Genomic DNA, 23465 nt, shown 5'->3' on the forward strand with positions numbered 1-23465 from the left:
ACTATAATGAGAATATGACTATTTTCACATACGTTTTCAACACTCGATTCGTTTACCGAACGAATCGAAGGTTTAAACGAAGGCAAAAACGAACCGTGTATTCCCAGCATTAGTGTCTCTGAACTGCAAACTCCATCTGTTTTAAGAAGGCACACTACACCAAGCATTGCTTTTTACAAACACAGAACATTTATATCACGCTTTTCTCCTGTTGGACTCAAAGCGCCAGAGCTGCAACCATTAGGACACGCTCTATAGGCAGTAGCAGTGTTAGGGAGACTTGCCCAAGGTCTCCTACTGAGTAGGTGCTGGCTTACTGAACAGGCAGAGCCGAGATTCAAACCCAGGTCTCCTGTGTCAGAGGCACCTGAAAACCTTTTAGTAGGAGAGCTTTTCGGTCTCTTTTAGTCCCATATCCTTTCCTAGTGGTTTTGGGTCACCTTGAGCTGCTTGGGTATTCTGTTGTTACTGGCCCACAAACTATCCCATAGAGCCATATCAATCCCTGCCATGCACTGAGGAGGCAAAACAAGCTGTCTGTATGTTGGGTTGATGTGGCTTTGTAACATGTATAAGCTATAGGCATGCTATACACCAGCGGTTCTGGAAGTGTGCCTGGCTTCAGGGAGATAATAAAGACATCATTTGCATATTCAGGAGTGATGCATTGTGGGAGACCACAGTCACTCACTTAAAGGACTCATCAATCAAACTACCCCCCACTCTACTTACTCGGGGCTTGTTCCAGCCCCTGACAGCCGCTATGTCCCACGCCTTATCTCCGATTGCAGCCGCTGGCCCAGGGTCCTCGCCACTACAGAGGACGACCTCCAGGTCGTCCACTACTGCGCCTGCTCAAGCTCCGCTGTCAATCACCTCCACCTGGTCCGGATTGTACTGCGCAGTACACTCCGGACCACGCGGAGGTGATTGACAGCGGCGCCCGCGCAGTAGTCTATGCACCGGCGGGCCCCTGGGAGGCTAAGTAGAGCGGGGGGTAGTATAGTTTGATTGATGATTCCTTTAAAACTGTATTATTGTAAATACCTTCTGTTTTAAAGAGGCAAACAACACTAGTGTCTGCTTGTAGTTTGCCTCTGTGTTGTGCCTGTGGTAATCGGTACAATCCTGGCCCTGTCAGGCGATGCCGGAATCATGTTGTAACATGTGAACAGGTGATGGGCGCACACGCCACAATCTCCAGCCATTCCTCACACGGAGCAGATGAAGCTAGCGGAGACCAGCTGCGAGCAGAGCTGTTAGTGAGCTGCTAGTTTGTGCCAGATGCCTAGGCGCGGGCACACCTCAGCCATGTCCTTGTCACACATGCAGCTGAGAGCTCTCTGGCTGCACCCTCAGGCCGTCTGCATTATTCTCTCACTCCAGGTCCCGGCTTGTTTGTCATTAACCCTCTGGTGACAGGCTGCTGGACAGAACATTACATCTAGCACATGGATGTTCCTGGCTCTCTACCAGTGCTGTGCTCGTCTAGCACATGACAGCACATTCCCTAGTGAGAGAGGAAGAGACTGCTGAGTCACTCTGACCGTCACGGAATACAGACGGCCAGACTTTCACAGAGCGTCAGGAAGAAGTTAGATTTATTTTTACCACATAAGTTATGGAAGAAGACTTGCTGCATAACATGCATGTTTATTTCCTGGGAAGGGGCCCTGTTTACAGACTGTCTGACATGAGGCGGCAGAAAGGTGTGACGTGGGTCGAATCAGAGCCTGGTCATGGAAGCAATCGAGCACCAGGGTAAAACCCCCTGGTTAGTGCCACTCTTGCTGCCATGGGAGATGAGCCCAGGTACATGTTAGCTCTACAGACCAATGATCACGTCCTTCTGCTAATGCATTGCACCTGCAACGCGTAAAAATGTATGTGTTATTGTCTACGATAGCTTCCTGCACTAGCGGGAATGTGTGCAAAGGTACATGTGGCGGCCCGCCGACTTGGGAGTCAGCAAAAACAAAACTAGCTGGCGGCGGGGGACCGGAGGAGCCATGAGTGACTGCGAGGGCACATGATGGCTGCAGGGGGCTGGTAGATGCCCCAGGTAAGTGTTTTTTTTTTTAGAGTTTAGGTTCCCTTTAACTGTTCCTCAGAGGGGCTCACAATCTAATTCCTACCAAGCATATGTGTATGTATGTATCGTGTAGTGTATGTATCATAGTCTAGGGCCAATTTAGAGGGACGGCGATGACCTTATCTGTACGTTTTTTGGATGTGGGAGGAAACCAGAGTGCCCAGAGGAAACCCACGCAGTCACAGGGAGAACATACAAACTCTGTGCTGATACAATTGGTTAATCACAGCGGTCACATGCTTCATGGACAGCTAATGGTGCCCATTAACCATAAAACCCCACGACCAATCAATCGTTTCCAATCGCCTTGCTAATCGCCCATTAACAGCTGAAAACCCACTAATGCCAATCTCCACCTCTCACCACCCACAGTATGACACCAATCCCCGCCCACATTGTGACGCCAGTTTTATCCCAACTCTCCCACAGTGTGACGCCAATCACTCCTTAGCTCCCTCCCAAATGTGCCACCAATCCCCTTGCCCACAGTGTGACGCCAATCAGCCCTGTACTCCCCCACAGATCCCCTCCCACAAAGTGTAAGGTGGCCACACACAATACAATAAAATGATCCAATTTTACAGCAAATCAATAAAAATGAATTTCCAGTTTATTTCCAAATAAGTGGATGGGGAGTAGCAGATTGTTCTGATCAATCTTTATGAAAATTGAATGGTGTAGGTTAGATTGTCAATTCTTGATTTAAAGACGCAAGCAACTTTTTTCAGAGTTTTCAATCATTTATTTTCATAACAGGTAAAATATTGGTCAGATCCTAGAATTACAATCAGTTTTTCCAATTGATCGTAAAAGTGGCCATTACGATTGTTTCCGATTGCCAAAGTAATTGATCGGAAACGATTGGTTGTACCCTTTAAAGCCTGAATTCCCAATTACTGATTCGATCAGTTTAATGTGAATGATCCGTTTTAGGATCGAGCCCCTCGTATCCCTGGAAACAATCGATTGGCCAGGGGATTGTACTGTTAATGGCCACCTTTACAATCAATCGTAAAAATAGACTGTAATTTTTGGATTAGAAAGAAACATAAAAAATGTACGGTGTGCGGCAACCTCAAGGAGAATGCTAGACATGTTAGAGACGCCTATGCTATAAATGTGAACAGTGAACTGACAAACCAGAAGAGGGATGATGACATGATGTATAGGAGATTTCACAACTAATCTAATTATATATTCGCTTGCGAAAGGAATCATGGGACTCTTCCTGCCAACCGGCAATTTCCAGGGTGACATTTTCCATGTATTCTGGGCGCTGGCAGGCTAGGCCACAGTACGGCATGCAAAGAAGGCCTGTCTGCGTCAGCCAATCACATGATTTTCCTCCCACACACCCTCCTCAGCCGGCTTTGTGTATAGAAAAGGAATGTGTGCCTGGCACTGTGCACTCGCTCACCCTGCTGGGAGGGAGGAGGGTCACATGACCATTCCTACTAGTCTTGCAGAGTTACATCAGCAGATCGCAGTACATCTGGCACTGTGCACTCGCTCACCCTGCTGGGAGGGAGGAGGGTCACATGATCATTCCTACTAGCCTGCAGGGAGGAGGAGGGATGCGGTCCTGCAGCGACACCTGCTGGTGAAATGCAGGCAGGCCACTGTCCCACTCCAGTATACAATTGTGCTGCTAAGTTAAAGGCTGGTACAAACCATGCAATTTTACTTCAGATTCTGATCAAGAAAAAGATCAGATCGAACAAAAATTTTTTTTTTAAATATTGTCTTTATCGATCAAAACATTGGCTATTGTTATTATTTTGTATTTATATAGCGCCTACATGTTCCGCAGTGTTGTACAGAGTACACTGCCTTGTCGGTTAACTTTCCCTTTAAATGGGCTCACAATCTAACCCCGACCATTTTGATAGCCATTGATCGGAAAAATGAACAGAAATCTGACCAGCGTTTAGAAAAATCACATACGTGTGTACGTTAGCTTTCTTCAAAACCAGATGTCAGATCTGATTATCGATCTAATCAATCGCTCGGATAGAGTCTGAAGTAGAATTTGCATGGTGTGTGTACCCAGCTTTACACTCCCTGGTCGAACCTGTAAGATGTATGCCAATTGATAATGCAGAGCAAGTTTACTTTTTAAAATCAGAATCAAACTATAAGGTGTCACGGAATAGCAGAACTAGTAAACAAAAACATAGTAAAGGTCCTTTCTCCAGGGGCATTTGAAAATAAAATCTGACACTTACCTGGGGCTTCTATCAGCCCCCTGTAGCTGTAATGTCCCGCGCCATCCTCCTACGATCCGCTGTTCCCCGCCGCCGGCACCAGGCAATTATTTATCTAACAAGACGAATAATGTGCGCTCCCACTTGCGTCATCTGAAGCTTACTGCGCAGGCACAGTACGAAGTTTTCTTGTACTGCGCAGTAAGCCTCCAATGATGAGTGCGGGAGCGAGTATGCGCGCGTCCACGGCCGCGCAGCCGCAGTTGGATGTGAATCCGCGCTAGACCGGGGCCAGTGGCGAGGAACGGCGGATCGGAAGAGGACGGCGCGGGACATGACAGCTACAGGGGGCTGATAGAAGCCCCAGGTAAGTGTCAGATTTTATTTACTAACCCCCTGGAGAACTCCTTTAATGCATTAGCATGCATTAGTATGCGTTTTTTCCATAGAAGTGCATTGTGAATTTTATTTTCAAACCCCCTGGAGAACCCCTTTAATGCATTGGCATGCATTAGTGTGTGTTTTTTCCAAAGAAGTGTATTGTGAAGAAGATTTCAGTTAAAAAGCGTATAGTGGGAAATATGCCATAGGAAATCACAGGCATTGCTGTAAGGGTAGGAACACAATAGGCAGAATCGCAAATGCGTTTTCCACTATGTGCTATGGGGAAAACTCATGAGATTCTGCCTAGTTTGTTCCTTCCCTAAAAATCAGTTTTCTTTCAGTTAGCAACTGATTAATTGTAGAAGGGGCTTAAAGGAATACTGTAGGAGGGGTCGGAGGAAAATGAGTTGAACTTACCCGGGGCTTCTAATGGTCCCCCGCAGACATCCTGTGCCCGCGCTGCCACTCCCCAATGCTCCGGCCCCGCCTCCTGTTCACTTCTGGACTTTCAGACTTTAAAGTCGAAAAACCACTGCGCCAGCCTTGACGTGTCCTCGCTCCTGCTGAAAGTTTGTTAGTTGTTATTGCTGAGGCATACAGACTTCTGTGTTGGTTGTGGGTGAAGCCATTGGTTCCCTAGACGATAGAGCTCCTTAGAGTTCCATTCTTCTGGGCTGAAAGCCCCCAGTTCTCACATATTCTTGGAATAGTTTAGCCCGAACTGAACATTTGAGATATTTCAAAGGTGTTTGAATAATACTGACAGTAGGGAGTCAGTGACAGCCTCTCCACCACCTTCACTTCTTCCTGTAGAGACCACTGAAGGGTTGACTTGGTAAAATGTACAACGTTCAGACTCTGTGCTCCGCATACCACAACCCAGCAAGCTGATCTGTTTTTAACATTGTGGAAGCAGATCCCATTTTTAACAAACCAGAATGCTCCACTTTGTTATCAGGGTTTGAATACTACTGAATGACATTTTCAGACCTCCGGATATCTTTGTATGTCCTTTCTCAGACTTATACAATGTGCAAACCTGTCTTGAAGGCCCCTTTACCATTTCCTTTGCTTTCCCCATGGCTGGGCATCCAGCAAAGTCAGTGCAGTTCTGAATTCATTTAAATTGATTATTAATATGCCCACAATGATTACAATCAAGGTGTTATAGGAGTGAACACACTCCCACACACTCCCTTAATGTAAACGTATAAGTGTACTGTATATTATCAGCCCCAAGATGCAAGAGTATGTAAACTCCTTTGATAATTACTTGTATTTTTTACACAATGGCCAATATTTCAGAAATTCTACCACAGTATGTAAACTTAGGAGCACAACTTAACGTTTTTCAATATATGAGCTCCATCCTATAGAACAGTGAGTGATGCTAATCTGCACCTTGTAACCTTACTAACATTCAAATTCCTACATGACCCTAGGCCCAGGATACCTGAAGGATTTGTTGCAACTGCGTCACATCTCCCACAATCTCACATCGAAAGGATCCAATAACTTGACCACCCCCAGAGTTCAGCTAAAAACCTTTGGAACTAGAGCTCTCTGTCATGCTGCTCCTACCCTGTGGAATGCCTTGCCAAACGTATTCTAGACAGCTCCAACTCTGGACACGTTTAAATTAAAACTGAAAATCCACCAGTTTAGTCTGGCATTTATGATCACATAACTTGTCCCCCCCGCAAACCACTATGTACTGATCTGAGACAAGCTTATGCGCTTTGGGTGCTACGGGAGAAAAGTGCTTTACAAATGTTTCGTTGTTGTTGTAACAATTTCTGATGATAAATAGTGTGGTCTTCTCAGTACTACTGATAACTCTCCTCCTCTGTGTGTTGCAGGTGATTGAAGGCTTCCTCAATGAAACCTGGCTGAGTAGATATGGCGAGCCCATCGAAGAAACCACACTGACCACCCTGTGGTCCCTCTCTGTTGCCATCTTCTCTGTCGGAGGCATGATTGGCTCATTCTCCGTGGGGCTGTTTGTGAACCGTTTTGGAAGGTAAGCTGTGGGTACTTGAGGACATGGGTCAGACAGGCAGAGTCATGATCTGTTCTTTTGGAAGATCTCATAGAAGTACCATATGTACTGAATGCTAACTATCTGCCTTGACCTTCACCAATCTCCTCATCAAGCGCTCCCCAACAGACAGAAGTTTCTATTATTAGGACACAGAAGATCTGCAAAGTAGAGAGTCAGCCTTCAGTTAGGCAGATACAAGATTGAGGACTCAGCATGTGTAGGAAAGAGATAAAAAACTGACAGCAGGAACTGAGAGATAAAGCAAAGTTAGAACTGAAAGTGCCAGTATACCATGTGACTCCATAATCTTGAGGCAAAAAGTCCCGTATAACTACCACAGTATAACCTCTAAATGTACAATCCATTAGATACAAACAAAATGATTGTTCTAGAGTTACTTTGGGTAGAGGAACTAAACCTCTTTTTGTGTTGTCTACAGGCGTAACTCAATGCTAATGGCCAACATCCTGGCATTTATTGCTGCCATTTTTATGGGTTTCTCCAAGTTGGCGTACTCCTTTGAGATGCTGATCATTGGCCGGTTCGTGATTGGCCTGTACTGTGGCCTCACCACTGGATTTGTGCCCATGTACGTTGGAGAGATTGCCCCTACATCGCTGAGAGGTGCCCTGGGTACACTTCACCAGCTGGGAGTGGTGGTCGGAATTCTGATTGCCCAAGTAAGTAGAAAGATCAGTGAAATATAAATACTCAGGAAAAATAATATTCATGTCCACCATTCAGCCCTAAATGTTTTTACCAAGAGGAATGCAAAAAAAAAAACATTGTCCAAAGCTCCATGACAACCCTACAGTAAATATATGTGAACATGAATATAGGTGGATGAAACCATTCCTTTTTATCTCCACAGATATTTGGTTTGGAGCCAATAATGGGTAACGCCTCACTGTGGCCTCTTCTTCTTGGATGTATCTTCGTGCCTGCATTGGTCCAATCAGCTGCACTGCCATTCTGTCCTGAAAGTCCTCGCTTCCTGCTCATCATTCGAAATGAAGAAGATAAGGCCAAAAGCAGTAAGTAGCTGAAAGGTCCAAACCATGAGGTCAATTGCACAAAGATAATTCACTGGAAAATAGTAGACAAGTTGAGTTCCATCCAGTCTCTGGTGTGTCTGACCAAATGTTTTATCTTTGACAGTTTTGAAGAAGCTTCGAGGCACCACAGACGTTTCTTCTGACCTGCAGGAGATGAAAGAGGAGAGTCGTCAAATGATGAAAGAGAAGAAGGTGACAATTTTGGAACTCTTCCGCTCACCACTGTATCGTCAACCAATCATCATCGCAATTGTCCTGCAGTTGTCCCAGCAACTCTCTGGTATTAATGCGGTAAGACAGTAGTACTATTGTATTCAGTCAACTTTTCTTTTGATGTGATGTGAAAATCTTGACATTAAGTTTCTAATGAGCGCCTCTCTTTTACGTTAGGTCTTCTACTATTCCACCATGATTTTTGAAAAAGCTAAAGTTGAACAGCCAATCTACGCCACCATTGGTGCTGGGATAGTGAACACAGCATTTACAGTTGTTTCGGTGAGTACAATGTATGGCAGTCAGCCAAACAAAAATATGGATGGGTTAGTTTCATTGGTTTATAGGCTTCTGCTGACTAACCTGGCCAATTAATTTGTAAAATTCATAAAAATCAGGATACATCTTAAGGAGCCCATACAACCGCCAACTTTGGCAGCCGATCGACCAACCAATTCGATTATTATTATTATCGAATTGGTTGAAAATCTGTGCCGCCAAGTGCAGGCGCGACCAACAATGCGAAATCGGGGTAAAATTAGTCACGATAATCGATCGCGCCTGATGTAAGTTGTCGAAGTTGGTTGATCAGGTATGCGGTGGTACAGTGGCCGACAAGCAACAAAAGCCCCGCCACTGCCCCCCAATGTATAAATGTGCCCACATGAGTGCATTTATACATTACCTGTCCTGTGTCAGCCTCCACATGGTATTCGTCTCTTCTGTCAACTCCGTATACGTCATTGCCACAAAGCATGACATCAAACGCTATGCGCCTCCGGCAGCGTGTATGCAGCTGGCAGAAGAGCCACCTGGAGACAGACAGACACCACACGGAAGCTGATACAGGACAGGTAATGTATAAATGCACTCATTGGGGGCACATTTATACATTACGGGGCAGCGGCAAGGCAGACGCGGCGGGCTCTGCCGATTTCCTGGAGATTTCATGCTGAATTCGGACGGGAATCGGCCTGCAGTATATGGGCAACTTCGACAAAGACGCAAATCTCTCTCTAATGAGATTCAATTACAGATACATTTTTCTCTTTGTCGAATCTGCCCATAATCTTCTGATGTATGGCTACCTTTTTGGTGTCCACAAACCCAACGTTCCCTCAGTCTAGGCATTTTCAGTTTTGTGTCTGAAGACGAAAACAAAAAAAGTTGTTTAGGTGATACCTTTAATTGCTAGCTGTTCAAGATTTCTTTGCAAGCTTTCAAAACTTTAAATTGAATGGGAACCGCATTTAAAAATATAAGACAGATACTTACCCAAGGAGAGGGAAGGCTCTGGGCCCTATAGAGCCTTCCGGCTCCTCTCCTGGTCCCCTCGTTCCAGTGCTGGCTCGCCCGGTAGCAGTATTTGACTAAATTAGTCAAATACTGCTTTACCCGGCCGAAGGAGGCTTCAGAAGTCTTTAGGGAGCCCAAGTGCTCCTGAAGAAGGGTGGCCCTGTACTGCGCCTGCGCAAGCACGCTCTCTTGCATGCTCATGCCTGTGCAGTATGGAGCCGCACGTCTTCGGGAGGACACGGCTCCTGAAGACTTCCAAACACCCTTTCGGTGGGGGATTGAAACTCGCCAGCGCAGGATAGAGAGCACCGAGAGAGGAGACGGAAGGCTCTATATGACCCAGAGCCATCCCTCTCCTTAGGTAAGTATTTGCTTCATTTTTTTTAAATGCGGTTCCCATTTACTTTAAGTTTCTTCTTCAGGCATATAACAAAACTGGATCTGAATAGTACAAAAGTAATGTCGCTTACAGAAGCTTATACAGTATATGGTTTTCTAGGGTATACAGCAATCTGACACCATGTTACACAGACTTCCTCTTTCGTAAATGTAAAGGCTCGTACACACGTGCAACTATTCCGCCCAACTATAGTCCAAACTTGGTCTGTTGGAAAATAGGTGGGCGTGTGTACGCATAGCAAGAGACTAGAAGAGTGACTGGTAACCGGCGCTTTGCCCGATCCAAACAGCGGATCAACTCACACGACTGTTGAGCTGATGTCGTGCAGTTGGCCATGTGTGTACAAGTCATTTGAACGACTTGTATTTGTTTTGAAGGTGGCCCTATTGTTCAGTCTGTCGTTCACGCAGTATGCAAATGAGTTGGTTGTTCAGTTGGTTGGTGCACGGAAAATACAAGTCGTTAAGGACCAGAGACTTCTTGGTAAAAAACGGGGCTCACCTACGTCACGCCACACGGACCTGTCTCTCTCTCTCTGTTTGCGCTACTCCCTTCCGTTGCTGCCTGCAGTCCATTCACTCGACAGCAGAGTTCTGTGAGCCGGTAAGGAGCAACGGAAGATCGGCGCGATCGGTGGTAGCATGTGGCGCGTTAATTGAAATCTACACCTTGGCAGGGATAACAGGTCTCAAACAAGGCGTAGATTTCAATTACCATGGTCCGGAAGTGGTTAACCACTTCGCAGCTAGACCTTGTTTTTCCCCTTACTGACTAGAACAGTTTTGACATTTTAGCTATGCCACTATTTAATCAGCAATAACTTTATCCCAGCTTATTACACCTAAATGAAATATATATATATTTTTATTTTTTTTAGAGACAAACTAGATTTTCATTGGGCGGTATTGTTTCCCAAGAACAATTTTATTTTTAAGAATTCTACACATTTTAATATGAAAAGGAAGAAATAAAAATACATTTTTCTCAGTTTTTACCAATTCCTGTTTAAAAATAAAAAGTGGTACTGAAGATAAAAACCACAAACTTTATTTGGCTATTTCTCCCATTTATCACAAAACTTACATTATGCTCATGTCACAATTTATGGTGATGATATTTAGGTAGAGTTTTTGCTACAATATGTAGTTTTTACTTCGAAATTAGAAAATAAAAGTATTTTGATGGCAAAAATGAGGGAGAAAAGGTTAGTGGGACGGCCGATTTATAATTTTATTATGTAGAGAGTGTGGTTGTAAAAGTGGGCGTGGTTAGGCAGAAGATTCTATAGTAATACTTTTCACTGCATCCCCATTATTATGTTTTACCTTATTACATTTCCCCATTTGACCTGTGGTCTACCTCCCTTAAAAAGATTTTCCTGGCAGCCTAGTGGAGTCCCCGTATGCTGCGCTGGCAGGGCCAGCCAAGGTTTTCCAAAACCAGAGACTTCAAACTGTGCCCAAACCCCAAAATTCTGCCTGCCCCAGTACAGGCAGCAGACATTTACCAGTATTAGGTCTCTGCCCTCCTCCAGTATATGTAAGGAGTTGTACCTCCATTATTAGGTCCCCCAAAGTATAGTTAGCCAAATGTGTCCCCAGTATCAAGTGCCCCCCATATAGGTAGCCAGATATGCCCCCACCATTATGTGCACCTCATGTACCCCGGTATTAGCCCCCTTATAGGTAACTAGATTTACCATCAGTATTATGTCCCCTAAGCATAGATGGCCAACTGTGCCCCCTACATTTTCTCCTAGGAGATAATTTTTCTTCATCTGCTTAAAATAACTTTTCAGCAGTCAGCACTGAAAAAGAGGTGAAAAGTCAAAAGTGGTTTCTAGCTTGCACGTGGCTTAAAGGGCAATTTTTTTATAAGATGTGAAATCAAGATTGCTCAATCTCTGCCTCCATGTGTGCAGAAAGTCATGTGAATGGAGGGAATGATGAACTGTCCTTTTCTTTTTTTATAGCTCTTTGTGGTAGAGAGAGCTGGCCGTCGTACCCTGCACCTCATTGGCCTTGGAGGCATGGCTGGATGTGCTATACTGATGACCATTGCCCTGGTATTGCTGGTAAGTGATTATGCATCATTGAAAATCAACAATTCATAAAATAAAGCAAAGTCCCCAGTATCCGGAACCAGTGGGGATTACCTGATGACAGATACATGTACTTGCCGGTTGCTTGAGCAACCAGCCAAAAAAAAGCACACACCTCCCCCTCCCTGTGCAGAATAAAATACTTACCGAGCCTCCAGCAACTTCTTTTAGCCTTTCTGTAGCTCCTTAGCAGCTTTCTGGCGGCCTGCGTGTATGGCTCCCAGCGTGTCACCTGACCCCCGTCGGGTCACGTGACACGTTGGGAGCCGTGTAGTCACGCCGGAAATCCGCTAGGAGCTACAGGAAGGCTAGAAGACGTCGCTGGACACTCAGTGAGTAATTTCTGCTCTACAAACCCTCCAAAGCACTGTCCCCGTTATCCTCTCAGGCATGCCGGTTAGTTGAGACTTCCGGTTGCCTGAGGTCCAGATAACGGGGACTCTTCTGCAACAGAATATTTGTGAGAAAAAGCCTACCACAGTTCCTACTAGCAATAAGAGATAAACACATGGGCCTGATGCACTCTCGCGCCTAAATCTGTGCTAACCAGACACCTGTTGAGAAAGCTGTTGGCAACATTATCATGAACCTCTCTCATCCATCTCTTCCAGGACCGTGTGGCAGAGATGTCCTACCTCAGCATTGTGGCTATCTACTGCTTTGTTGCATTCTTTGAGATTGGACCTGGTCCCATCCCATGGTTCATTGTGGCAGAGCTCTTCAGTCAAGGTCCACGACCTGCAGCTATTGCTGTTGCTGGCTTTTCCAACTGGACATCAAACTTCATCGTAGGATTTGGCTTCCAGTATGTCGAGGTAAGTGACCACCATGTCAGATTGCTTTAGAATGATTTGACTTGCACATGTGCAGCAATTTCTATGGACAATGTCTTAACCCCGTCTGTGTTTCTTTTGCAGAAGCTCTGTGGCCCCTACGTCTTTGTCATCTTTATAGTGCTGCTTGCCATATTCTTCATCTTCACCTTCTTCAAGGTGCCAGAAACCAAAGGCCGCACATTTGATGAGATTGCCTCTGACTTCAGGCAAGGCGGGGGAGCTGAAAGCAATGCTGACAAACACAATGCTCCAGAGGAGTTCCACAGCCTTGGCGATTCCCAAGTGTAACTTTCTGCCTGTAACACCTACCTCCTGCTACTTCCCTCTCCTTCTCTACCTGTGTCCGGGCTGCTAATGGATTTACTGGTGGTGCAGCGGGACTTAGGGTGAGAACAGCGAGAGGGAAGCTGCTTTCTAGTTTATGTTGGGCATAACAAAGCCTCCACCCGAAACCTCACCACCACTCCATGGAGGCGATAAGCAGCAACCCATTTTCCAAACAATCCTGCTCGCTGCATTTCAAAGCTTCTTGAAAAACCACAGGGTAGACCTTTGTACTCTAGTGTTTCTGGCAGTTTTATGGCCTGTTACGTAAATAGATGACAGAGGAAGCAAGGAAGCTCTTTTCTAAGACGTAAATGTATGATTTTGTTTTATAAACAGATTGTTTTCTATTTGGTGTGAGCTTCCGGCCTGTAACACTAGGCAGGGAGAGGGAAACTTACAGCCCAAACACGGACTTTGTTTACGTACTGTAGTAGTATTTTTTAAGTTTTCCTGGACTGTTCTTGCACGAAGAACATTATTTGCAATGATGTCAGTTTTGGTCAACACAGGAGATGGTAGCTTCAGGGCTAGAAATATTTTAGCAAAAACTATTACGTTTCATCAGAATACTGTAACCTATGGGAAGGCCCACATTTGTGACTCTGATTGTTCAAGAGCTTCAACACAAACTATGAATGCTGTACAGAATGGAGCACATGGACGACATGTCACCCACTCTGTATCTATACATACTGTATGTGTGTGTGTACATATATAGAAATATACACGTATATATACACACACCCTCCTGCCTTGCCTCTAGCCTTCAAGCTCTCTGTCCAAAGACAACATAGCTTCTGTCTAGATGACCCCTGTCTCTTCACTCCAAAAGAGTCACCCCATTCCACAGACACTTCCACCACTCATGCAGGCCTTAATCTGCAGTCTTGTTTCCACCACACTTAGAGACAAGGCCTCACTCTGCAGTCATATTTCCATCACACGAGACCAGGCCTCACTCTGCAGTCATATTTCCACCACACATAAAACCAAGCCTCACTCTGCAGTCATATTTCCACCACACGAGACCAGGCCTCACTCTGCACTGCAGTCATATGTCCACCACATGTAGAGACCAGGATTCACTCTGCAATCATATTTCCATCATACGCAGAGACCAGGCTCTACTCTGCAGTCATAATTACATCATAGATGTAAATATGAAGTCATATTTCCATCATACATTGAAACCATATTTCCATCATACCTCTGAAGTCTGTGTGGAATTTTTTGCATTCCATGTTTGTTTAGCATTTGTCTGTAAGTATAAAACACTAGCCTGTGGGACCCTTAACATTGCCCAGCAGTAATTCAGCCAACAGGTGATGCCTATATTCAACCTTTCCTTAGTTTATAGTAAGGAAAGGTGATACATTAACTGCACTGACGGCTTTTCCTGGCACCGCTGGGCAGTGGGGAGAAGTTACTTGGTACTGAATACCACGGGACATTTCAGGTCAGCTGCCAATTGTTGCAGGGGGTTTAGCAGTAGCACTGATAGCATGATTATGGCTGTGACCCTGTGCAGTGTTTGTTCCACATGTCTTCTGCTTCATCTATAGCAGTCAGCCAGAAGGAGATAGGGTAGTCTAACACTGATTCCTGGCCTCCAAATTGCAACAGGTTGCCTACACTGGCTGCTGGAGGTCTACTCCCCATTGACTGCTGGAGGCCTCCTCTAAGAGAAAAGCATAGACAGGTTGCCCACATTGGTTGCTGGAGGTCTCCTCTAAGATAATGACACAAATAGGTTGCCCATATTGGCAAATGGAGGCCTACCCTAAGAGATAGACAGTGACAGGTTACACTGGTTGCTAAAGGCCTCCTCTGCAAGGCACACAGTGACAGGTTATACACACTGGCTGCTGGAGGCCTCCTCTGTGATGCAGGCAATGACAGTTTACACACACTGGCTGCTGGAGGCCTCCTCTGTGAGGCAGGCAGTGACAGTTTACACACACTCACTGCTGTAGGCCACCTCTGTGAGGCAGGCAGTGACAGGTTACACACACTAGTTGCTGGAAGCCTACTCTGAGCCAGGCAGTGACAGGTTATACACACTGGCTGCCGGAGGGCTCATCTGTGAGGCAGGCAGTAACAGTTTACACACACTGGATGCTGGAGGCCTCCTCTGTGAGGCAGGCAGTGACAGGTTGCCCACACTGGCTGCTGGAGGCCTATTCTATGAGGCAGGCAGTGACAGGTTGTCCATATTGGTTGCTGAAGACATACTCTGGGACAGGCAGTGACAGGTTACACACACTGGCTACTGGAGGCCTATTCTATGAGGCAGGCAGTGACAAGTTACAGCCACTGGCTGCTGGAAGCCCCCTCTACAAGTCAGGTGGTGACAGGTTACACACACTGGCTTCTGGAGGCCTCATCTGTGAGGCAGATAGTGACAGGGTACAAAGATCGGTTGCTGGAGGCCTACTCTAAAGCCCAATCTACACGATACGATTCTTTGTGCAATTTGATTACGATTGTATTTACGATCCGATTAAATCCGACATGTCCGATCAGGATTCGATTCGAATTGCCATTGCAAAACAATGGCAAATCGAATCCCGATCGGACATGTCGGATTTAATCGGCTCGTAAATAGAACCGTAATCAAATTGCACAAAGAATCGTATCGTGTAGATGGGGCTTAAGGGATAGACTCTTACTCTGAGGCAGGCAGCAACAGGTTATACACACTGGCTGCTGGAGGGCTTATTTGTGGGGCAGGCAGTAACCGGTTATACACACTGGCTGCTGGAGGGCTAATTTGTGAGGCAGGTGGTGACACACACTGCTGGAGGCCTCCTCTGTAAGGCAGGCAGTGACAGGTTACAGCCACTGGCTGTTGGAGGGCTCATTTTGTAAGGCAGGCAGTGACTGGTGGTTACACACACTGGCTGCTGGAATCCTACTCTGAGGCAGGCAGTGACTGGTGGTTACACACACTGGCTGCTGGAAGCCTACTCTGAGGCAGGCAGTGAAAGACCACAAGCTGCCATTTTGCTATATCACAACAATGTATTTTATTTTTTGTCAGTCTTTTCTCCACAATTTCTCGTTGAGCTTCACACTTGCCTTCCCAATCTAGCTACAGAGCAGAGACACATTTCTTTGTATAGTTTTAAAGATATTTATATATATATATATTTATAGTATATATATAAATATATATTTTTGTTGGATGGTATTATTAGAGAGATCTAACTTATAGCAAGGCTGATATTGTACTGTAAATATATATATTGTTGTCATGACGTGTTTTCTTTTTATTTTTTTTGCACAGTAGGTCAAACTATGTAGAAATTATTTTTTTCTAATTGTAACTATTATTAACGTAACGCTCCTTAATGTCTGGAATGAAGCTGTTTTTATGACATTGTGTAGACTGTATTCTATGTGCGGGAGATGAATGGGATGGACATAGTAAATAGGGCTTCTAAATGTACATATATATACTTAAGATGGCTGCCCCAGTCGCCATGGGAACTGCTCCCTGATGTCCAACAACCTTACCTAAGAGTTGTACGGAAGAGGGAAAATTGTGTACCTGCCAAAACTGTAATTAATATTAAGTGCACATCAAAAGACGTGAGTAATAATCCTGTTCCTGGAGATTGAACCCGCTTTACCAGTTCTGAACGAGATATTCTATAATTGTGAAAGCACCTGACATGCAAATGCCGACATCCAGTCATAAGAATTCCCAAGGCCATGTTGACCTCGCTGGTGACTGTTTCAATTATTCCCAAGGTCATGGTGACCTCGCTGGCGACTGTTTTAAGAACTTACAAGGCCGTGGAGTCTTCTCTCATGACTGTTTTAAGATTTTCCAAGGCCGTTGTGACCTCTTTGGTGATTCTTTAAATTTCCCAAAGCCCTGATGACCTCTCCTGAGATGTCACAAGGCCATGGTGACCTCTTTGGTGACAGCCCTGAAACTCCACAAGGCCATGGTACCCTCCCCAGTGAAATTCTCCAAGACCACTGTGACCTCTCTGGTGCCCATCCTAAGATTTCCTAAGGCTGTGGTGACCTCATTGGTGACAACACTACAATATTACAAGGCTATGGAGACTTCTCCGTTGAAAGCCTTAACACTTCCCAAGACCAACCAGGGTGACCTCTTCCTTGACAATTTTGAAACTTTACAAGGCCATGGTGCCCTATGTGTTGTCAGTCTTGAGACTTACAAAGGCCAGGCTGACCTCTCTGGTGAGTCCTGAGAATTCCCAAGTCAGGGTGACCTCTCTGATGACAGTCCTGAGAATTCCCAAGTCAGGGTGACCTCTCTGATGACAGTCCTGAGAATTCCCAAGGCCAGTGACAGCCATCTCACTTCTGCCATTGCCTGTGTATTTTAATGCACTCCTGTGACACAATCATGTTGTTTCAAGTCACACAGCTGGGTATGAAGTGATGTGTAATCATTCATGATGAAGTGATCTATTTAACGGACTAATATTGGCGTGTTTGTTGGTGTGTACGTGTATATGTGTCTATTGTCCACGGTTTAATTCCATATTCATGACTATTTCAATGCATTTACTGTTATTCAGTAGTTTTTTTTATTTATTGTGAGTTTGTAACAAAACCTCTTAAAATAAAATAAATAGAAGACTTGGTGTGTTATGTGTACATCATGGGACAGAGGGGAGGGCTGCTATGCACAGTGTACATAACCCCAGATAGAGGATCATCTAAAGCAGATCAGTTCCTTGTGAACACCTCAGGGCTGAATAAAATGGGCCTGTCTATCTACTGCTCCCCTATCCGCTACCCCAGAGCGTGCATTCCCAGTCAAGATACTCCACTGGAGGAAAAGCTTTGTACATGAGGGTGGAGAACTGCCACGATGCCAAGAATAGGACTACCACCTTCTAATGTATAACCAATCTTCCCACAGACAACATCTCATTTATCAGCAAAGATTAATTTACCCACCTGAACATGTTATGATATTAGGTCTAGCACGGTCCTTCTTAAAGCGGGACTGTCAGCCACAAAATCAAACTCCATTTACCCATTGCTCTGTGTTTATTATGCAGTCTACAGCCTGACCCTCTATTGCAAGCATTCCAATATAATCATACGTTTCTGCTGTAACCAATCTTATCTCAGTCAGCCTTGCTCCTTTCTGGGTCTGGGAGAAAGGAAGCTCATTATCTCCCCTCCCTCATTCCTGCTTCCCATTGATTGGCTGATATCACTTCAATGAGACAGGCTGAAGCCGAGAAGGGAAATACACCTCACCCCTCTGCAGAATCTGCTGAAATACGCTGAGCTCACACGAGTTTACAAAGGAACCTACATAGGACAGTACAGTTTCTAGGAGAAAAAAAAAGTAAGGGAGGAAATGACATCAGGATTGGCTTCAGTCAGAGGCAGTAAAGATGGAAAATGCCTAAAACAAAATGAACTGTAATCAAAATGTGGACAGTACAATACATATGTTATGTAAGTAGAACAAGTATTTATCTACTTATATGTGGGTTTTTTTGCCCTGGTATAGTATGGCTGTCCCTGCTGCTGTAAAAATACATGGTGGGTTCATACAGAGCGAGATCGGCCATGTTGTAAAGGACATGCTGGTTGCCGATTCTAGTCATCATGGCAGGGAAAGACCTACTTAGCATACAGAACCAGATACAGACGTACCTAAGAACCTTGGCTCACATTCCATGAAGTACAAAGGTCTAGGAAATCATTTTGAATCTCTCTTTTCTTAAGTACTGCTGGATGTCAGGGTGCTAAGCTATACTGTGACTACAAACCCCTATTCCAGCACCATACAATAGGGTTTTTTTTCATCTGGAGAGCTAAGATACCTCCTTTTAATTTAATTTAATCTATGCACCAATACACCATACTTATACCCAATTGATGTTTTTTGGGTGCCTCCAACCCCCCTGCTCCATGACCCCCCCCCCCCCCCCCCCCCCACACACACACACACACGTTATGTCCTGTAACGTTAGTGTGGTGCTAACCAAGATTTAGGAGTCAAGGACTTAGGATACCGAGCGGGGACGGTCATTTCCCCGCAGGCGATATACAATGATTGCAGTGACATCAACCCACCTTTGTGAGTATAATCACTCAGAATAATTAGAGCACAACCTAATACCTTATGATACTGCACCATTGGGCTCTTGGTCTCCCCTTATAAGAATGAAGATGAAAAATGAAGGACTAAAGGAACAACAACTACAAGCCTGGCAACAACACTAACACAAAATATGTCTCACATGAAGAGGGTGACATCGTGATGTGGGACTATACTGATAAGTGGTCCCCTGTGCCAGAGGAGAGGGCTTGATAACAAAATCATATCTCCACCAGGGTCTCTGCAAACATTTCCACAGAAATATATAAATTAAACTGATAATACAAGTATGAGGGTGTTGGCTAACTGAGGAAACCACAACACAACTGGTATAACCGGCACTCACACTTCCTTGTCACACTATAGTAACACAATGCCATTTCCTGCATGGTGTGTACAGGAAAGGCCACAAATATGTGACACAGGGGACAGATAAATGCTTATGGTGTAACACACAATGTTAATATTATGGACCTTGAAGGCTGAAATGTATTTTCAAGGAGCATTAACCATTCTGTCCATAACAACCTATTGTTTCTCTTCATAGGTTTGTTTTGAAATCCGAATCGTCTATTTGACATTTAAGCAAACAGATTGTAGTGAGCAAAGAGAGTACTTCTTCAAAGACGGAGTGCTCTCCAAGCAGTGGCATCAATCATGCCTAGTAACAGCACCACCCAATCCTAGCAACAGCACCATTCCTGCCTAGTAACAGCATCATACTCCTAGTAACAGCACCACCCAGTCCTAGTAACAGCATCATCCTCCTTGCAGCACCACCCAATCCTAGCGACAGCACTGTGCTCCAAGTAACAGCACCACCCACTCCTGGTAACAGCAACATCCTCCTAGTAACATCATTATTCTCACCAAATAACAGCATGAAACATGCCTAACATCATTCCCACCTAGTAACAGCATCACCCCCGCCTCATAACAGAATGAGCCCCACCTGGTAGCAGCGTCATCCTCACCTAGTAACAGCTATGGCCTCAATTCACTAAGCTTATCTCCTGTCTTTAATAACGTTTCTAGAGTTATCACCATGGTGATAAGGCATGTAGTATTCAGGAAACATTACCTCAGGCAAACCTAAAGTTAACTCTTCTGTCTTTAAGTTAAAGACAACCTGTAACAAAAAAGTTCCCCTGGGGGAGTACTCACCTCGGTAGGGGGAAGCCTCAGGGTCCCAATGAGGCTTCCCCATCCCTGTAGCTGCAGGCAATCCAGCGCTGGCTCCCCCAAAGTCTCCGGCAATCCATGCTCGACAAGCCTGACAAGGCTTGATATATTTACCTTCCCTGGCTCCAGCGGGTGGCGCTGTTGCGGTTCTCAGCACGGAGATAGGCATAAATACCCGATCCTCGTCGGGTCCGCTCTACTATGCAGGCGCAGGAGACTTGCACCTGCGCAGTAGAGCGGGCCGAAAGCAATCGGCTATTTCCACCTATCTCAGAGCGGAGAGCCGATACTGCGCCTGCGCTGGAGCCGGGAAGCTAAATATTTAAGTCCCCGCTGTTCGGAGAGCCAGAGCGAGACCGCCGTGGGACACAGAAGGACGGGGGAAGCCTCAATAGGATCCGGAGGCTTCCCCCTACCGAGGTGAGTACCCCCAGGGGAACTTATTATCGTTACAGGTTTTCTTTAAGGTGAGATCTTTAAAGTTAACTCTTCAATCCATAAAATAACTCCAGAATAATAAAAAGTTAAAGATAGGCTGTTAATTAACTGCATGTGAAAATAACTACAAAGGAGGTAACGTAAGGACTGAAGAGAGAAGATAACTCTCTCACTGTGAAAACTTATTTCTACACCTTAATAAGGCAAGATCAATGTGTGGTGGTAAGTTTTCTCTTGCCTTAGTATCTCCAGCATGATCTTAGTGAATTGAGGCCATTTATTATCCTCCTAATAACAGAACCACCCACTGCTAGTAACAGTACCATTCCTGCTTAGTAACAGCATTGCCCTCCTAGTAGCAGCACCTTCCTCTTAGTAACAGCACCATTCCCATCTAGTAACAGCATGAGCCCCTCCTAGTAACAGCACCACACACTCCTAGGAAAAAAACAGCATAAAACACTGACCTATTAATCTGTGAGAAGTTCCCCAGCAGCCTCTAACAATCACTGACGTGTCAGCCTGGGAGGAGTTCCCCTGCAGCTTCTTCCAAACACTGACCCATCAGTCTGGGAAGAGTTCCCCCACAGCCTCCACCAAACACTGATCCATCAGTCTGGGAGGAGTTCCCCCGCAGTCTCCACCAAGCACCGATTGATCGATCAGTTTGGGAAGAGTATCTCCATAGCCTCTAACTCAACACAGAACCTGATTAGGATACTAAACAACAAAATTTTTCCCTCACAGGGGGATAAAACTTAACATTTAATTGTTTACATTAAAAATATATATATATTAAGGTTAAGCTGTCATTATCGTTACTATCAATGCAAGTTGATACAGTAGATTATTGTAAATGGGGTAAATACCCTCCTACTTCAACTTGAAAAAAGTTGTTACTGCTTATACAAAACCCCCCACCATATAAAAACCACCCAACATGTTTCACTTCCTATTTGGAAGCTTTATCAAGGGAACAAAGTGTCGTGCTATAAGTGCATATAGTGTTAGGATGCATTACAAAGCAATAAATTAAAATAAAATCATATTTAGTAACAAAGCGTATAGGCCTATGGCAGCAGCCTAAAAAAAAAAAAAAATATAGGCCTATACGCTTTGTTACTAAATATGATTTTATTTTAATTTATTGCTTTGTAATGCATCCTAACACTATATGCACTTATAGCACGACACTTTGTTCCCTTGATAAAGCTTCCAAATAGGAAGTGAAACATGTTGGGTGGTTTTTATATGGTGGGGGGTTTTGTATAAGCAGTAACAACTTTTTTCAAGTTGAAGTAGGAGGAGGGTATTTACCCCATTTACAATAATCTACTGTATCAACTTGCATTGATAGTAACGATAATGACAGCTTAACCTTAATATATATATATTTTTAATGTAAACAATTAAATGTTAAGTTTTATCCCCCTGTGAGGGAAAAATTTTGTTGTTTTTTATCTCCATAGCCTCCACCAAATACTGACCCATCAGTCTGGGAGGAATTCCCCTGCAGCCTCCACCAAACACTGATCCATCAGTTTGAGAGGAGTTCCTCTGCAGCTTCTACCAAAAACACAGACCCATCAGTCTGGGAGGAGTTCCCCTGCAGCCTCCACCAAACACTAATCCGTCAGTCTGGGACGAGTTCCTCCGCAGCCTCCACCAAGTACTAACCCGTCAGTCTGGGAGGAGTTCCTCCGCAGCCTCCACCAAGCACTAACCCGTCAGTCTGGGAGGAGTTCCTCCGCAGCCTCCACCAAACACTGATCCATTAGTCTGGGAGGAGTTCCCCCGCAGCCTCCACCAAAACACTGATCCATTAGTCTGGGAGGAGTTCCTTCACAGCCTCCACCAAACCTGTAGAGTCAGAGAAATTTGGGGTACCTGGAGTCGAAGTTAGTGGTCTCAATAAACTGAGAAGTCGGAGTTGGATGATTTTGGTACAAACGTCACAGTCCTGATAAGAATTAGACTAAGGAGTTGGAGTTGAGGAGCTGGGGGTCGGAGCATTTTTGCGTACCTGGAGTCGGGGTTGTGGTTTCCAGTGTTCTCCCCAGAATTTTTTTCTAGCAGGTGGCATAAAAAAGTAGCCGGGTGGGGCGAGATGAGAGAATGCAGGGCCAGTGCTTCTCTGCACAACTCTGCTTACAGCATAGGAGGAGGTGAGCCGATGACAGCCGGGTGCTCACTAAAACTAGCCCGGGAGAACATTGGGTTTCAGAAACGGAGGAGTCGGGAGTTGGAGTCGGATAATTTTTGTACCAACTCCACAGCCCTGCAAAACACTGATTCCCTCGCAGCTTCTACCAAACACTGACCCATCGGTCTGAGAGGAGTTACCTCACAGCTTCTACCAAACACTGACCCATGAGTCTGGGAGGAGTTACCTCGCAGCTTCTACCAAACACTGACCCATGAGTCTGGGAGGAGTTTCCCCGCAGCTTCTACGAAACACAGACCCATTATTCTTTGCAGTGTTCCAGTCTTTGTTTACCCTCAGAAGGTCAGTGGTCACTCCCAGGTCCTGGTGATCAGGAAAAATGTGATAAATGAATGGTTAATTCCATGCCTGGAACTGCTCAAACAAATGAAACAGCTGAATAAACAATATAAAATAGATTCCTCCTTCCAGATCCTATGTGACAAAACCTCACTGGTCTAATGATTACCTTGCAGAGTCAGAGAATTTCCCCCTCCCCATCTACAACCATTAATGTTTAAAGAGAGCCTGAAGCCAATTAAAATACTTCTTTTTACCTGCTATTTATGTTAAGCAATATGAGCAGT

At 45.0% G+C, this 23465-nt stretch overlaps 2 protein-coding genes across 5 annotated transcripts in view; one reads left to right on the forward strand and one right to left on the reverse strand.

The window, feature by feature from the left end:
• Nucleotides 1–17570, forward strand: part of SLC2A1 (solute carrier family 2 member 1) — a 171997-nt gene extending 154427 nt beyond the window's left edge. For both annotated transcript variants that reach the window (XM_068241615.1, XM_068241616.1), the window contains exons 3-10: nucleotides 6540–6700; nucleotides 7161–7401; nucleotides 7593–7755; nucleotides 7880–8067; nucleotides 8167–8271; nucleotides 11658–11759; nucleotides 12398–12601; nucleotides 12704–17570. In XM_068241615.1, coding sequence (XP_068097716.1) covers nucleotides 6540–6700; nucleotides 7161–7401; nucleotides 7593–7755; nucleotides 7880–8067; nucleotides 8167–8271; nucleotides 11658–11759; nucleotides 12398–12601; nucleotides 12704–12910 — 1371 coding nt within the window. In that variant the 3' untranslated portion in view covers nucleotides 12911–17570. The remainder of the gene's footprint in view (nucleotides 1–6539; nucleotides 6701–7160; nucleotides 7402–7592; nucleotides 7756–7879; nucleotides 8068–8166; nucleotides 8272–11657; nucleotides 11760–12397; nucleotides 12602–12703) is intronic.
• PHC2 (polyhomeotic homolog 2) overlaps nucleotides 1–23465 on the reverse strand; it is a 317874-nt gene that overhangs the window by 273188 nt on the left and 21221 nt on the right. The window lies entirely within an intron of this gene.

The sequence above is a fragment of the Hyperolius riggenbachi genome, chromosome 6 (genome assembly GCF_040937935.1).
Source record: "Hyperolius riggenbachi isolate aHypRig1 chromosome 6, aHypRig1.pri, whole genome shotgun sequence".
Taxonomy (NCBI): Eukaryota; Metazoa; Chordata; class Amphibia; order Anura; family Hyperoliidae; genus Hyperolius; species Hyperolius riggenbachi.